The following is a 16,102-nucleotide window of genomic DNA, read 5'->3' as shown; positions in this document are numbered from 1 at the left end:
AGGGTACTTTAGGTTATATTGTAAAACGAGGCAGGGGTGCCCTTTGTCCCCCCTGCTATTTGCCTTGGCGATTGAGCCACTGTCCATGGCGTTGAGGGAGTCCAGAAACTGGAGGCGGTTGGTTCCGGGGGGCGGGGGGGAGAGCACTGTGTGTCGCTGTATCCGGATGACCTGCTTCTGTACATTGCGGATCCGATGGAGGGGATGGGGGAGGTCATGCAGGTTCTTAGGGATTTTGGAGACTTTTCGGGATACAAGCTAAACGTGGGAAAAAGCGAGCTTTTTGTGGTGCATGTGAGGGGCCAGGAGAAGAGGTTGGGGGAGCTACCACTCAAGATGGTGGAGAGGAGCTTTCGGTACTTGGGCATCCAGGTGGCCAAGAGCTGGGGGGTCTTGCATAAGCTCAACTTAGCGCGGCTGGTCAGATGGAGGAGGACTTTAGGAGGTGGGATATGTTACCACTCTCCCTGGCGGATAGGGTGCAGTCCGTAAAGATGACGGTCCTCCCTAGGTTCTTGTTCGTGTTCCAGTGCCTGCCCATTCTCATCCCCAAGTCCTTTTTCAAGCGGGTAAATAGGAGTATCACGGGATTTGTGTGGGCAAATAAGACCCCGCGGGTTAAGAGACTGTTTTTGGAGCGCAGTCAGTGGGTGGGGGTGAGTTGGCGCTGCCGAACCTGTGCAGCTATTACTGGGCAGCGAATGTGTCGATGATTCGTGAATGGAGGGAGAGGGGGCGGCGTGGAAACGGTTGGAGGCGGCGTCCTGTATAGATACTAGTTTGGGGGCACTGATGACGGCACCGTTGCCGCTTCCGCCGACGCGGTATACCACGAGCCTGGTGGTGGCGGCGACACTGAGGATTTGGGGGCAGTAGAGACGGCATAGAGGGGAGGTAGGGGCCTCAGTTTGGACCCTGATACGGAACAACCACAGGTTCGTTCAAGGTAGGATAGACAGTGGGTTCCTAAGCTGGCACAGGGCAGGAATCAGAAGGATGGGGGATTTGTTTATCGATGGGACTTTTGCCAGTCTGAGGGCGCTGGAGGAGAAATTTGGGCTACCCCCCGGGGAACACCTTTAGGTACATGCAGGTTCGGGCATTTGTGAAAAAACAGGTGGGGGAATTTCCGCTGCTGCCTGCCCGGAGGATACAGGACAGGGTGGTCTCGGGGATGTGGGTGGGGGATGGCAAAGTATCGGATATATACCAGGAGCTGCAGGAGGCGGGGAAGGCCTCGGTGGAAGAACTGAAGGGCAAGTGGGAGGAGGAGCTAGGGGAGGAGCTGGATGAGGGCCTGTGGGCTGACGCCCTGGGCAAGATCAATTCCTCCTCATCTTGCGCCAGGCTTCGCCTGATTCAGTTTAAAGTGCTGCACCAGGCGCATATGACAAGGGCGAGAATGAGTAGGTTTTTTGGGTGTTCAGGGAGCCCAGCAAACCATGCCCATATGTTCTGTACATGCCCGGCACTTACGGAATTTTGGAAGGGCTTTGCAAAGGCTATGTCCAAGGTCTTGGACACTCGGGTGAAACCGAGCTGGGGGATAGCGATATTTGGGGTATCGGACGATCCGGGAGTGCAGGCGTCGAAAGAGGCCGGAGTCCCGGCCTTTGCCTCCTTGGTAGCCCGGAGAAGGCTCTTGTTAATGTGGAGAGACGCGAAACCCCCAAGCGTGGAGGCTTGGGTCAATGACATGGCGGGGTTTTGCAGGTTGGAGAAGATAAAGTTTGCCTTTCGAGGGTCTGTGCTGAGGTTCTCCAGACGATGGCAACCGTTCCTTGACTTTCTCGCGGAGTGTTAGGTGGAGGTCAGCAGCAGCAGCAACCCGGGGGGGGGGGGGGGGGGGGGGGGGGATTTCATTTTATTTGTAAGGGGCGGATGCCCTACTTTGCTTTGTTTTTGTTTATTAAATTCTTAGGTGGTTAGGGGGTTAAGTTGGTTTGTTGGCACAGTGTTTTGCCATCTTTGCATTATATTTTCTATTGTAGTGTTTTGTAAAAAGTTATGGAAAAACCTTGAATAAAAACATTTACATATATGTGTGTGTTCTAATTCAACTCATGTGACTTTTAAACAACAGAGTGTACATTTCTTATTTAACTGTAGATAGCATTGGATGCATTCCATAGTTAATTATGAAGTAACCTTATGACAAGGCTTGGTTTCAAAATCTTCCCAAACAAATATTTGAATGTCATTTTGAAAATCCTGAGTGGGTTGGTGACAATGAAGGAATCCACAAGAAAATGAAAATTGAGAAAATGTTCAATAGAGCAAGCCCCCAGGGGATGTTGGGTGGGGCAGTGAATTTTTACCGACTTGGTTGCTTGGGCTTGTCTTTCTCTCTGTGCCGGCTGTGAAATAAATGGATTAAACAAAACGGGACAGCTGCAGCACCACGCTCACAGCACAAATCACCATTTGACAGCCTTAACAAAACAGCCGGATAATTCATACCATTTTGATACGCAGAGGATTTACAGCATTTAAAAATGATCGGGGATCAAATTTCACATTGCTCAATGTCTTCAAATCACTGCGACAAGTCATTCTTGCTTTTAACTTCAATTAAAACACATTCCCAAGCACTTCCACCATACTGGTTTTCACAGCTGAAATAGAATTCCCAGCAATTTTATGAATCCAGTCTGCAGGCCAGTGTTCCACTTTATTCCACCTAAGAATTAGTGACTGCTATGTAATAACAGCAAGTTTATTTGTGACATTCAGTTTGCCATTATTGTGGAATAATCTTGTGCATTGCAATGGGCACAATAAATTGATATAATGCAGTGTATTGTTTAACAGGATAAGATAGTTTAAGTTTTTGATGGCACTAATAATTACTGGTTAACTGTTTAATCCTTTACTTATAGCCAGATGACTGTGACTTCAGGCAATCAGCTGGTTGAATGTCAAGAATGTCACAACCTTTACCACCAAGACTGCCATAAACCCCAAGTGACGGACAAGGATGTTAATGACCCACGGCTAGTCTGGTATTGTGCTCGCTGTACAAGGCAGATGAAGAAAATGGTAAGGGTTTCTTTTCCAGTTTGCGCATATAACTGCACCAGAGTGCTCGGTGATTTAAAAAACATTATTTTTTCCAATTAAGGGGCAATTTAGCGTGGCCAATCTTTGGGTCGTGGGGGTGAGACCCATGCAAACACGGGGGAGAATGTGCAAACTCCACACGGACAGTGACTTTGGGCTGGGATCGAACCCGGGCTCAGGTGCCGTGAGGCAGCAGTGCTAACCACTGTGCCACCGTGCCGTCCCTCGTGCTTGGTGATGTTGACTTTAGCAGGTGCATCACAGAAGATGATAGCGTTGAATATAACTGACTTGACTAAAATATAGTGATGGTGGGGCATAGAGTGGTAGGTTGAGCGAAATAATCAATGGTGTGAACGAGAAAAGTTGTAAAATATTTCAATGGCTGAAGACATTTACTATTGCACGTTAACAAATTCTGAAAAGTGTGTTCACCACCGAATATTTTCTAATTATACTTAGGCACAGAAGACACAAAAGGCTGCGCCCAAAGCCTCCAGCTCCGTTGCAAGCACTGCTCCCTCAGTGAAGGATCCCTTGGTGAAGAAACCTGAGATGAAACTTAAACAAGAAGTGACCACGTTCCAGGCATTCAAGAGAACTGAAGTAAAGGTGCAGTAACTGCCTTCTGTACAATTTATTTTTGCTGATGATCATGGGCAGCTATTGCCCAGTGTATTACTTCCTAAGCTTAAAACTTGCTTGCTGTCCCTTTTGGAAGGAGATGTGGTGCAGAAGGAGGTAAATAAGGGGAGCCTACCCCCAATTCGGCCTACTCTGAATTATCGGATAATTTGAATCACCAGATAATTGCATTTCTTTTTTTCCTTGCTAACCAAGAAACTTACTTTGAATTATCAGGAGTCGGAAGTAAGGTTCAAGAAATATAGAACAGTTAATCTTGCACTGCGTCACAGCCAAGAACAGTCTTGAGTTGAAGTGGGGTGAAGGGAACCAGCTGTCTTAAGGAATGTGTATGAAGTTATTCCCACAGCCTTGTTTGCAATTCTATAAGTTCTTGCAGTTCAAAAGGGAAATTTTAAAAAACACTTTGGGGATGGGATGTTGGGGAACCATTCCTTTGTGGCCAAAGTCTAAAAGGTATTCACTTGAGTCGGTTAGCTCAGTTGGCTGGATGGCTGGTCCAATAGTCCCGTAACAGCCCGTACCAGCCTCCCCGAACAGGCGCCGGAATGTGGCGACTAGGGGCTTTTCACAGTAACTTCATTTGAAGCCTACTTGTGACAATAAGCGATTTTCATTTCATTTTCATTTCATAGTGGGGGTTCAATTCCTGTACCAGCTCAGGTTATTCATGAAGGCTCCAGCTCCTCAACCTTACCCCTCGCCTGATGTGTGGTGATCCTCGGGTTAAATCACCACCAGTCAGTTCTCTCTCAAAGGGGAGAGCAGCCAGTGGTCCTCTGGAACTTAGCAGCGTTTACAATTATATAAGATATGGGAGCAGTATTCGGCCCATGGAGTTCGCTCCACCATTCAGTCATGGCTGATATTTTCTCATCCCCGTTCTCCTGCCTTCTCCCCATAACCCCTGATCCCCTTATTAATCAAGAACCTATCTATCTCTGTCTTAAAGACACTCAGTGACTTGGCCTCCACAACCTTCTGAACCAATACGTTCCACAGATTAACCACCCTCTGGCTCTCTCTCTGCGCTCTTTACTGAAGCCTCGCATCTCTCTCTCTCTCTCTCTCTCTCTCTGCGCTCTTTACTGAAGCCTCGCATCTCTCTCTCTCTCTCTCCATACTCTTTGCTGAAGCCTCGCACCTCCCTCTCTCTCCGCTCTCTTTACTAAAGTCTCAAAGCTCTCTCTGTAACCACACACTTGACTGAAGTCTCGCATCTCTCTCTCTCTCTCTCTCTCTCTCTCTCCGTGCTCTTTACTGACGCCTTTCACCTCCCTCTCTCTCCGCTCACTTTACTAAAATCTCATACCTCCTCTCTGTAACCACGCACTTTACTGAAGTCTCGCCCCCTCTCTCTCTGTGCTCTTTACTGAAGTCTCTCTTCACTCTGTATCCACGCTATTTACTGAAATCTCACGCCTCTCTCTGTATCCACACTATTTACTCACATCTTGCATCCCTCTGTCTCCACGCTCTTTACTGAAGTCCCGCCTCCCTGTCTCCGCGCTCTTTATTGAAGTCTCACCTCTCTGTCTCCGCGTTCTTTACTGAAGTCCCGTCATTCTCTCTGTCTCTGCGCTCTTTACTAAAGTCCCTCCTCTCTGTCTCTGCGCTCTTTACTAAAGTCCCTCCTCTCTGTCTCCGCGCTCTTTACTGAAGTCCCGCCTCTCTCTCTCTCCGCGCTCTAGAGCAGAAGCTCTAACTCTTAGATTTAATTCACACATTCCACTGATCTAAAGCTGATTTGTTATTTGGTGCAAATGATCTGAGAAACATCTTTGGATGAATCCATTATACCTTACCTCCATATAAAACAACGATGTAATGGTATTGTGACTCGGGGAGAACTGCTCTTCATATGTTGTAAGACTGTCCTAAATGTTTGTACATCAAATCTGTTGTTGTTATTGCTGTATCACGGTGTTCAGTGCAGCTGCTCCTAAAATCTGTTAGCTGAATGTGAAACTCCACAGTGTACCTGTGTGATTCTGTCAGCATTTCTGGTGATAACGACACTTGTTAATTTTGGCATGGAAGTCAATCAAGTCATCTGCATGATTCAACTGGGGCCGTACACAAATGTGAATCTGGATCGGCTGATATTTTAGAATGTGGGATAGCTAGAGCTGTACCATCAGATCTGGGAAGAGACGGGGAGGGTTGGAGACTGGGTTAAGGTGGAGTGATGTTGCAAGGTAAGACTTCCTTCCATAGAAATATGTCGGATCCAGCTTCTGTCCTATGATCAGGGACCTTAAAGGAGCAGAATTTGGATGTGGTGGGGAGTCTTTTGAGTTCCAGGAATAGAACCGAGCCACCAGTCTTTTCTTTTATTTCTTTTCATTGTTTCTCACGAGTGGGTTAGTTAGAAAGGGCAGGCAGGTGTTTAATTGGGATTTGTTGAACTACTTATACTCACTGATACGATATTTTGCACTTTGTTCTGGATCCAGCTGATGTTTCTGGAACCATAAAGGTGGCAGCAAAGGAGAGGGTCATTTAGTCCATTGTGTCTGCACAAGCTCTTTGGCAGAGCAATCCAAAACCCACCTGCTCTCTCTCCCTAGCCTTGTATTTTCTGGCGGCTCAAGTATTTAATTGAATCATAGAATAATGACTCTAGTATTTATCCAGTTTTCTTTGAAACGTCAGTTGAAAGTTTCTTGTTGCACAGTATGGTTCATTTGAAGTTTGTTACGACACCATGGGCTAGTGTGCAGTCAATTCCAGCCCCACATGACCCCGAGTCCCAAACAAGTGAATTAACCACTAATTCTTCTAAAAATACCCAAGGTTTTGGGCCCTTGGCTGCCCAATAATTACAGTCACCAGGTTTGTAAATGTAAACACAATTACTGTTTATTTATAGCCTGAGCTAGAATATAATATGCAGCAAATACAACTGGTTAATATCTAATTCCCACTGTAACTTGCCCCCACCCTCTACACACACACATGACAGACAAACACAGAGGGGTGGAAAGGGGTAAAAATCATAAGTGATAGGAAGAAAAGTCTTTGTTTCAGATGATGGTTTTTCGCACACATTTCTTCAATGCAAACATGCAGATTACAGCCTTTGTTGCTGCCTGTAATGGTCTGCTCTGTAGATTCATTCATTCAGTCAGGATCGCTGTAGTTTAGAAATGCGCTGCTCATAGGCAGCAGGCTTTCTGGTGAGAGAGAGAGATAGTCGGTTCTCATCAGCTTTTCTGGAGTTAGCAGAGTCTGGACTTTGCTTGCACAACCAAGGGGCAGCAAGGAAGCATGGTGGTTAGTACAATTGCTTCACAGCTCCAGGGTCTCCGGTTCGGTCACTGTCTGTGCGGAGTCTGCACGTTCTCCCCGTGTGTGCGTGGGTTTCCTCCGGATGCTCCGGTTTCCTCCCACAGTCCAAAGATGTGCAGGTTAGGTGGATTGGCCATGCTAAATTGCCCTTAGTGTCCAAAATTGCCCTTAGTGTTGGGTGGGGTTACTAGGTTATGGGGATAGGGTGGAGGTGTGCTTGGGTAGGGTGCTCTTTCAAAGAGCCGGTGCAGACTCGATGGGCTGAATGGCCTCCTTCTGCACTGTAAATTCTATGAACCTGTAATGGTTCTCCTGTAAATACATTCACCCAGGCTCTCTGCCAGTTCAGAAACACAGCATTCTGGAGAAAAACAGAGGATCAAACTGAAACCTTGAGACCTTGAAAAGCATAGCCATGGGATAAGACCCAATCACCACCTGTTACCGGGCAGAACACAACCTTTTGGGCCAATTCATTGGCCACCAGCCCATCAATCAAACCAAGACTGAACCCATCTCTCTTCTTGGTGCCAGCAAGTCTGCAGCTTCTGTTTAAACTAGCAGTCTTCTGGATTCTTCTGTTTGAATTAAAGATACAGGCTACTTGCCTCAAAGACCATTAATCATCCACGAATCAAAAATGTAACGGCAAAATTAAAACAAAAGGGGATTAAGGAAATAGACAGGAAGGACCCTTAAGCTCAAGAAAAGTCAATTAAAGAGCCACTGAAAGAAAGCCACCCTTATGGAAATATGTGCCAATAGGAAATGTTTCACATCTTTTTATCAAGGGGGATCTTCTTGAAACTTCCAGGATATTGAGAAGCCTGGATAGAGTGGACGTGGAGAGGATGTTTCCATCAGCGGGAAAAGCTAGAACCCAAAGGCACTGCCCCAGACCGAAGGGACGATCCTTTAACACAGACATGAGGAGGAATTTCTTCAGCCAGAGTGTAGTGAATCTGTGGAACTCTTTGTCACGGAAGGCTGAGGAGGCCAAATCACTGAGTGTCTTTTTAAGACAGAGATAGATAGGTTGTTAATTAATAAGGGGATCAGGGGTTATGGGGGGGAAGGCAGGAGAATGGGGATGAGAAACAAATCAGACATGATTAAATGGCGGAGCAGACTCGATGGACCGAATGGCCTAATTCTGCTCCCATGTCTTATGGTCTTGTATAAAATTAACAATTTTACGATCACTTGTGGCAGTGAGCTCTGTCATTCGAGCCATAAAAAAGACATGCATTTATTTCGTGTTTTTCACAACCATCAGACCTGTCGAAGCACTTTACAGCCAATGGTGTACTATTTGTTGCAGTGTAGGACACATGGCAGCCAAGATATGTACATCAAACAAAACTGTCATACTTATTTTTCTTACTTGGACTTTGTCCCACATGGGAGCAGGGGAACTATGGGCAGCAAGATTCGAACACAATCTCTTTTGTTCCAGCCCACGTGGTGTCCTGTTCTTGAACGTCCACCTTAAATGTACTTCACCAGGTCTTCTCTGGCTAGCCTCGTCTTCTGCCTACTGTCATTCTGGCAGGGCGCATGTCCAGCAGGCGTAATACATGTCCTTCCAGCCTCAGTTGCCTCTCTGTCACAATATCCCACAGGCATCTCAGACTATCCTCCTGCAGTACTTCACTGGTGATGCTGTCTCTCCACGTGATCTCGTGTAGGCAATGCTGGTGAAAGATGTCAGACTTGCATGACACGCATTTTCTTCTGTCTTGCTGGCATAGATTGCGGTTGGTTGCACTGTGCTAATAACTAGATAAACGGGGCTTTTTTGTGACGTTGATCGAGGGATAAATATTGGCCAGGATACCGGGGATAACTCTCCTCTTATTCAAAATACTGGAATCTTTTAAACCGGCCCGGGCAGGCAGATAGGTCCTCGATTGATCATCGCATCCAAAAGACGACATCTTCAACAGCACCGCAGTCCAGTGTTGCACTGGAATGTCAGTTTTGACTTTTGTACTTGAACTCTGGGGTGGAAGTTAAACCTAGAACTTTGTGGCTCCTCGGACCCACTGCACCTTTAAAGCTAAGACTGAATTGTGTTTTTTTTTTTTTAATGTATTTTATTACAAACATGTATCAAAACAGATTACAGCAAATGAACATCCTGGGAAACATACTTCCCAACAATCAACTATACAGTCTGTACAGATTTTTCATCCCCACTCACCCTCCCCACTCACCCCACACACCCCTGCGATGAACAGCTCCTCAAACACGGTCACAAACATCCCCCACCTTTTCTTAAACCCCCCCCCTGCTGAGCCCCTTAACTCATACTTTATCTTCTCTAACCGCAGGAAGTCGTACAGGTCACCCAACCATGCTGCTACCCCCGGTGGCGATGCCGACCGCCACTTCAGCAAAATTCGCCGCCGTGCAGTCAGAAAGGTGAAGGCCACAACATCGGCCGTCCTCCTTTCCATGAGCTCCACCTTCTCTGAAACCCCAAATAACATGTGCATGTGATTCGCTGGCCCCCGCCCACACCTCTCCCACTCATCCGCTACCCCCTGAAAGAACCCACTCATTCTCGCCCGAGTTATATGCACCTACCACCTTAAACTGTATCAGGATCATCCTTGCATAAGAGGAGGTCCCGTTTACCCTTCGCAGTGCCTCACTCCATACTCCCCAATTGATCTCCCCTCCCAACTCCGCTTCCTATTTCTCCTTGATCTTCACCAACCGCTCGCCTCCCTGCTTCTCCAGCCACTTTTATATATTCCTATTTCTTCCGTCCCCTTCCACATCCAAAACGGCAACCTACGGAACCCCCTATGGACCTTTCGTGCAAAGTCCCTAACCTGTAGATACCTGAACTCACTCCCCCCTCGGCAGCTCTCCCCTCTCCCTTAGCTCCTCCAGACTGGCGAAGTATTGTGTTTATTTCTTAATTGCTTCTTTCCCATGAGAAATTTGGGAACCTAGAGATCTGTTTCAAATGCAGCTGCATGATTAGTAGATAAAGTTGGATATAAACATGGATTTAATCTTTATCTCTAGCAAAGCAGAAAACCGCAGATGCTGGAAATCTAAAATAAAAATGGAAAGTGTTGGAAATACCTCAGCGGGTGTGTCAATATCTGTGAAGAAAGAAACAGAGTTAATGTTTCAGGTCAATGATCTTTCATTAGAATTGGAGAAAGCGAGAAATGGAATAGGTTTTGAGCAGGGGTTGCGTGAGACAAGGAGGGTTGGCGATTGGGTGCAAGGGAGGAGAGATTGACTGACAAGAGCAAAGACCAAAGGAATGATGACAGGACAGGGAAAAAACAAAATAAACCAGGTGTGCTGCTGGCTGGGAGCAAAAATAAGAGGAAAAACAATAATGCTAAATAAAAAATTAAAAAGGGAAATGAACAGGAAAACAGCAGAGATTACGGTGTAAAATTGTCAAAACTCTATTTTGAATTCAGAAGGCTGTAAAGCGCAGCAGGCCGGGTATGAGAGCGTTTATGGTGGACAATTAAAATGCCAGGCCACAGGAAGCTCAGGGACATGCCTGTGGACTGTTCCGCAAAGTGGTCACCCAACCTGCATTCGGTTTCCCTGATGTTAGAGGGGATCACAATATGAGAAGACAAAGCAATATACTACGTTGAAAGAAGTACACGCAAATCGCTGCTTCACCTGGAAGGAGTGCTTGGGGATTTGGATGGCCAGGAGGGAGAAGATAAAAGGACTGGTGTTAAGTCTGTGCTTACATGGAAAGGTGCCTAAGGAAGGGACGGTGTGTGGGTCTGATGGAGGAGTAGACATTTTATTGAACCCTGAAACTCAATGCTATGTATCCAAGAAAGTCAAAAACGTAAATGAAGTTAATACTTTTAAGGCAGGGACGTTTGTGGGACTTGTCTTAGTTTTAGGATTTTGATGTTCTATTTATTTAACTATTTTCCATGTATCCTGATAGGGTTCCTTCCCACTAACAGGCCTAGGCAGCTTAAAATGTTTTCCCCACACTACAATAGTGGCATGATTGCGCTGTAAACATCAAGTTGCATCACATCATGTTTTAGACTGAATTTAAATTCTGTGCATGAGGAATAAAATACTGGCTCAACGGGAGGTAATCAAGGACACAGTCCCATTCACCTGTCACCCCTTTGCTTGGTTATCTGCCTCTCTCTCTCCCCCCGCCTCTCTCTCTCTTCCACCCCCCGCCTCTCTCTCTTTCCCCCCCCCCCCCGCCTCTCTCTCTCCCCCCCATCTCTCTCTCTCCCCCCCGCCTCTCTCTCTCCCCCCGCCTCGCTCTCTCCCCCGCCTCTCTCTCTCCCCCGCCTCTCTCTCCCCCCGCCTCTCTCTCTCCCCCCGCCTCTCTCTCTCCCCCCGCCTCTCTCTCTCCCCCCGCCTCTCTCTCTCCCCCCGCCTCTCTCTCTCCCCCCGCCTCTCTCTCTCCCCCCGCCTCTCTCTCTCCCCCCGCCTCTCTCTCTCCCCCCGCCTCTCTCTCTCCCCCCCGCCTCTCTCTCTCCCCCCCGCCTCTCTCTCTCCCCCCCGCCTCTCTCTCTCCCCCCGCCTCTCTCTCCCCCCCGCCTCTCTCTCCCCCCCGCCTCTCTCTCCCCCCCGCCTCTCTCTCCCCCCCGCCTCTCTCTCCCCCCCGCCTCTCTCTCCCCCCCGCCTCTCTCTCCCCCCCGCCTCTCTCTCTCCCCCCGCCTCTCTCTCTCCCCCCGCCTCTCTCTCTCCCCCCGCCTCTCTCTCTCCCCCCGCCTCTCTCTCTCCCCCCGCCTCTCTCTCTCTCCCCCCGTCTCTCTCTCTCTCCCCCCGCCTCTCTCTCTCTCTCCCCCCGCCTCTCTCTCTCTCTCCCCCCGCCTCTCTCTCTCTCCCCCCGCCTCTCTCTCTCTCCCCCCGCCTCTCTCTCTCTCCCCCCGCCTCTCTCTCTCTCCCCCCGCCTCTCTCTCTCTCCCCCCGCCTCTCTCTCTCTCCCCCCGCCTCTCTCTCTCTCTCTCTCCCCCCCGCCTCTCTCTCTCTCTCCCCCGCCTCTCTCTCTCTCCCCCGCCTCTCTCTCTCTCCCCCGCCTCTCTCTCTCTCCCCGCCTCTCTCTCTCTCCCCGCCTCTCTCTCTCTCCCCCCGCCTCTCTCTCTCTCCCCCCGCCTCTCTCTCTCTCCCCCCGCCTCTCTCTCTCTCCCCCCGCCTCTCTCTCTCTCCCCCCGCCTCTCTCTCTCTCCCCCCGCCTCTCTCTCTCTCCCCCCGCCTCTCTCTCTCTCCCCCCGCCTCTCTCTCTCTCCCCCCGCCTCTCTCTCTCTCCCCCCGCCTCTCTCTCTCTCCCCCCGCCTCTCTCTCTCTCCCCCCGCCTCTCTCTCTCTCCCCCCGCCTCTCTCTCTCTCCCCCCGACTCTCTCTCTCTCCCCCCGCCTCTCTCTCTCTCCCCCCGCCTCTCTCTCTCTCTCCCCCCGCCTCTCTCTCTCTCCCCCGCCTCTCTCTCTCTCCCCCGCCTCTCTCTCTCTCCCCCCGCCTCTCTCTCTCTCCCCCCGCCTCTCTCTCTCTCCCCCCGCCTCTCTCTCTCTCTCCCCCCGCCTCTCTCTCTCTCCCCCCGCCTCTCTCTCTCTCCCCCGCCTCTCTCTCTCTCCCCCCGCCTCTCTCTCTCTCCCCCCGCCTCTCTCTCTCTCCCCCCGCCTCTCTCTCTCTCTCCCCCCGCCTCTCTCTCTCTCCCCCCGCCTCTCTCTCTCTCCCCCGCCTCTCTTTCTCTCCCCCCGCCTCTCTCTCTCTCCCCCCGCCTCTCTCTCTCTCCCTCCCCCACCTCTCTCTCCCTCCCCCGCCTCTCTCTCTCTCCCCCGCCTCTCTCTCTCTCCCCCGCCTCTCTCTCTCTCCCCCCGCCTCTCTCTCTCTCCCCCCGCCTCTCTCTCTCTCCCCCCGCCTCTCTCTCTCTCCCCCCGCCTCTCTCTCTCTCCCCCCGCCTCTCTCTCTCTCTCTCCCCCACCTCTCTCCTACATCTCCTTTAAAACCCCACCTCTGACCAAGCTTTTGTTCACCTGTTCAGACTTGTGTGTCAATTTTGTTGTCTTATTAAACTCCTCCGCAGCACGTTATGCTGACTTTACAAAGTTATAAAAGCAAATTACTGCGGATGCTGGAATCTGAAACCAAAGAGAAAATGCTGGAAAATCTCAGCAGGTCCGGCAGCATCTGTAGGGAGAGAAAAGAGCGAACGTTTCGAGTCCGATGACTCTTTGTCAAAGCTAACAGACAGAGAATGTGGGGAATATTTATACTGTGGAGTGAGAATGAAAGGTGAGTCATAGCCACAGAAACCCAGGGAAACCTGGTGCTAACAAGCCATTTGCACTTTCTCTGTCTGTTAGCTTTGACAAAGTCATCGGACTCGAAATGTTAGCTCTTTTCTCTTCCTACAGATGCTGCCAGACCTGCTGAGATTTTCCAGTATTTTCTCTTTGGTTTCAGATACAATGTTATAGGTGTTAGTTGTTGTTATACCCAACTCTGATGTAAAAGCTGCCATAAGTATTGAGTGAACTGTAAGATTTCCCATTTTAAATGTGTCTGCCTATGGTCTGTATTTTCATCCTGCTCAAAACTGTACTTTTCTAAGTTAAGACAATGTTTTTCTGTTTGTTTTGCAGACATCCTCATCTGCTTCTGGGAATTCCTCCAATTCTAATACTGCCTCCTCTTCTGTTAGTGGTCTTACCGGTTGGGCTGCGTTTGGAGCTAAAACATCTGCTGCAGCACCATCCACAGCTAAACTGGGATTATCTGTGCAAAACCCCAGTGGGAAGTCCACTGCATCTTCCACGAGTCAAAAAGCAGTGGGCCTGTCTGGACTGGCAACTTCTAAAGCAGGCCTGGGGTCCAAAATGACCACAGGCGTTAACTCCAGCAGTGCGCCGATCAAGCCACCCCCTCCCCTTACTCTGGGGAAACCAGGCCTCAACCGATCATCCAGCAACGACAATGTGAGCAAAGTAGGGCTAACTGGGCCAGGGAGCAGCGGCAGCCAGTCCAGCAGTGGGAATGGAGGGGGCACCTTAACTGGTACTGGTGGCAACAATGGTGCCAAGACGACCACCGAAACAGTCAACCCTTCTGTCAAGTTGCCAACATCTCAGGAGTCCCAGCTTAATGCTATGAAACGGCTCCAAATGGTGAAGAAGAAAGCAGCGCAGAAGAAACTTAAAAAATGAATGTTAATATATCTAACCGGTTGTCCCTGCATTTCTGCACAGAAAAGCAGGCGCCTCATCGTTGCCAAGGAGACCAGCAAACCTTTGCCCACTTGGATTTGCCCTTGTACACAGAGATGTCTCTTCCAGGTTTTATTGCTAAAATCTTTTTGTGAGCAGTGATCACAAGAGGACAATCTTCTGCTGCTGCTGAGGACTTCCTGAAATGTACCTAGCATTTATGGTTGAGAGAGGACCTTTATTGTTCTGAGTGCAAGCTGCAGAATTAAGGCATTGAGCACAGAGACTCTGACACACGGGGAATTAAGAGATCACCCTGATATGTGGCAGAGAGCTCATTAAAGTAATTTGATGAACTGACATTTTGAACAATTAATTTTCTGCCAGCCTTTTTAAATATGTTATAAATGTGGCTGACGAATCGCGCTCCGTGTCGTTCTCCAATATGTTCGGAGGCAGGCCTGGATGATTTGAGGGCCAGCAGACTGCGATCCTGGTTTGAGAGCAGCCCTGTGTCTACCTATGGGAGACCGTGTGCTCCTGTGTGCTGCTCATTGCAAAACGGCAGAGGCCTTCTTTCTAAACTCATTCCCCAGTTTGGCAGATGGAGGAAAGTAAACCTTCCTCTGAAACGTTCAGCAACGGAGTTATCACCGAGACCAGAAAGGTTTCGCACTTCTCAAAATGAATCTTGAAAGTTGTATGAGAGATCAGTTTACTGTGATGTTAAAAAGCAAGGGAGGTTTGAATTCTGTGTCGAAAGGACCTTATTTTATTTTTTTTAACGTATTTTGTCTTGTGTATATTACTGTGAACGGAGACGGTGACTCCGTTTGGTGAACTGCACTGGTACTATTAAAAAAAAAACCAAATTAAAAGTTAAATCCTGTAATGATTTTTTTCTGCGCTGTGCAATGGAGCGTTGAGCTAGAAGAACTTGCATTTACGTAGTAACTCCTATCCTCTTGAGTTTCAAGACCAACCAATGAAGGTGCAGAGTGGGGGTTGCCCGGGAAGCAGCCAGTTTGCACACGCAATGGCACTGAGTTTTAATTGTGTTTTTTGCTGTGGGGAGAATATTGGCCAGGACACCAGCAGAACCGGCCCTGCCCCTCTTCAGAGAGTCACCAGGTATCTTCTACGTTCACCCGGGCAGGCAGACAGTGCCTCAGTTTAAGTTTCATTTGAAAGACGGCACGTCCGACACTGCAGCAATCCCTGTAACATATGTCATGGACTTTTCCAAACTCATTTAATCTCGGAGCATCGAAACCAGTGACATTTCTCAGTGAAACCATCCATTTAAAAAAAAAAAAAAATTTTTTATTAAGGCATTTGTATAAACAGTAAGTGCAAACAAAAACTAGAGCAAGAACAAACCGGAACATCATAATAAGTAACTAGCTAACCAAACCCCCTGCCATTCCCCTCCTGCCTTCCCCAGGGGCTGTTTAGCACAGGGCTAAATCGCTGGCTTTGAAAGCAGACCAAGGCAGGCAGGCCAGCAGCACGGTTCAATTCCCGTAACAGCCTCCCCGAACAGGCGGTGGAATGTGGCAACTAGGGGCTTTTCGCAGTAACTTCATTTGAAGCCTACTTGTGACAATAGGCGATTTTCATTTTCATTTCATTTTAACCCCTTCACCTTCCCCCATCTCCCCCCACCTCTGCTGACACCTCAATTCTCCTTGAAGAAGTCGATGATCGGCTTCCACCTCCGGGCAAAATCATCGACCGACCATCTTAAGACTAACTTGATTTTCTCCATTCTTAGGAACTCCGCCAGGTCGCTCACCCGCACTTCCGGTTTCGGTGGCTCCGAGTCCCTCCACTCCAGCAAAATCCGACTCCGGGCTACAGGGAGGCAAAGGCCAGGACATCGGCCTCTCTTTACCCCCCCCTGGACTCCCGGGTCGTCCGACACGCCCGAAT

The 16,102-nt window shown here is 49.0% G+C and overlaps 1 protein-coding gene across 1 annotated transcript in view; it reads left to right on the top strand.

The window, feature by feature from the left end:
* ints12 (integrator complex subunit 12) overlaps positions 1-15,054 on the top strand; it is a 30,700-nt gene extending 15,646 nt beyond the window's left edge. Inside the window, exons 4-6 of the mRNA XM_072495369.1 lie at positions 2,880-3,039; positions 3,523-3,672; positions 13,610-15,054. Coding sequence (XP_072351470.1) covers positions 2,880-3,039; positions 3,523-3,672; positions 13,610-14,170 — 871 coding nt within the window. The 3' untranslated portion in view covers positions 14,171-15,054. The remainder of the gene's footprint in view (positions 1-2,879; positions 3,040-3,522; positions 3,673-13,609) is intronic.
* The last annotated feature ends 1,048 nt before the right edge of the window (positions 15,055-16,102 follow it).

Source organism: Scyliorhinus torazame, chromosome 3 (assembly GCF_047496885.1).
Source record: "Scyliorhinus torazame isolate Kashiwa2021f chromosome 3, sScyTor2.1, whole genome shotgun sequence".
Taxonomy (NCBI): Eukaryota; Metazoa; Chordata; class Chondrichthyes; order Carcharhiniformes; family Scyliorhinidae; genus Scyliorhinus; species Scyliorhinus torazame.
This window is presented reverse-complemented; position numbering and strand designations above follow the sequence as displayed.